The 1045-nt window shown below is 49.4% G+C and overlaps 1 protein-coding gene across 1 annotated transcript; it reads right to left on the bottom strand.

Moving 5' to 3' along the window:
• Positions 1-200: 200 nt before the first annotated feature.
• Positions 201-632, bottom strand: LOC142271036 (oocyte zinc finger protein XlCOF29-like). Its single transcript, XM_075332462.1, has 2 exons — positions 555-632; positions 201-425 (listed from the first exon to the last, which is right to left on the bottom strand). The coding sequence occupies exons 1-2, from the start codon at positions 630-632 to the stop codon at positions 201-203; spliced, it is 303 nt and encodes a 100-aa protein (XP_075188577.1).
• Positions 633-1045: the final 413 nt, after the last annotated feature.

The following is a 1045-nucleotide window of genomic DNA, read 5'->3' as shown; positions in this document are numbered from 1 at the left end:
AGATAATTATAGGCCGTGTGCATTTAGTCCTGTCTATTACCTGGTGATGTGAGGGGCTGGGGAACCTCCATCATGACGTCCTTGTACAGATCTTTGTGTCCTTCTAAATACTCCCACTCCTCCATGGAGAAATAGACGGTGACATCCTGACACCTTATAGGAACCTGACACATACAATGATACCGTCACCCCCGATCCCTTCATAGCGTTACTGTATAATGTCCCAGCATTCCCAGCAGTGTCACCTCTCCAGTCAGCAGCTCAATCATCTTGTAGGTGAGTTCTAGGATCTTCTGGTCATTGATGTCCTCATGTATCGGGGGGTGAGGTGGAGGCCCCGTGATTGGGCTCAGGGGTCTTCCCCATCCCTCAGACACAGGGGCATGACAGCGCTCACTAGAGGTCTTCTTCACTACTGTGTAATCCTGGTTATGGAGAGACACAGTAATAAATCTCACTCCAGACATTTCCAGAGTCCTCACCTCTCCAGTTCTGTCCATCTGTTATTCCCATAGATAAGAATGATGTAATGTGACGTCATCAGAATCTCTCACCTCTCCAGTAAGCCGGAAGAGGATCTCTAAGGTGAGGTGTAATATCCTCTCCGCCATCTTGTCCCTGTCCATATCCATCCTTCATGGGGCAATCAGGAGAATTCTCTTATATAGAAGATCTCCACTGAGAGGATCCGATATTGTAGGGACCTGAATGGGGAGAAGATGACGATGTAACATCAGAAAGAATCCGCTGTAATAATACAATTACTGCAGATAATAAGGGGAAACATATAATGACAACATTTTCGGGGAACATTATACTGTGTAGGGGCAGAAAAAGGCCAGGAACTGAGGGCAGAAAGGGGCCGGGGACTGAGGGCAAAAAAGGGACCGGGGACCGAGGCGCTCCTCGCCCGTGAGTGAAAGGGGGTGGTTTGGTTTGGGGATTGGGTTCGTGACGCCACCCACGGTTTGTGGTGAAGGTGGGTGTGAAGCCCCACAAGTGCAGTGTCGGTGCATTACCTTCAGGGACTCCACTCAGCTGGATC

This window comes from Anomaloglossus baeobatrachus, unplaced genomic scaffold (genome assembly GCF_048569485.1).
Source record: "Anomaloglossus baeobatrachus isolate aAnoBae1 unplaced genomic scaffold, aAnoBae1.hap1 Scaffold_334, whole genome shotgun sequence".
In the NCBI taxonomy this organism is placed as follows: domain Eukaryota; kingdom Metazoa; phylum Chordata; class Amphibia; order Anura; family Aromobatidae; genus Anomaloglossus; species Anomaloglossus baeobatrachus.
This window is presented reverse-complemented; position numbering and strand designations above follow the sequence as displayed.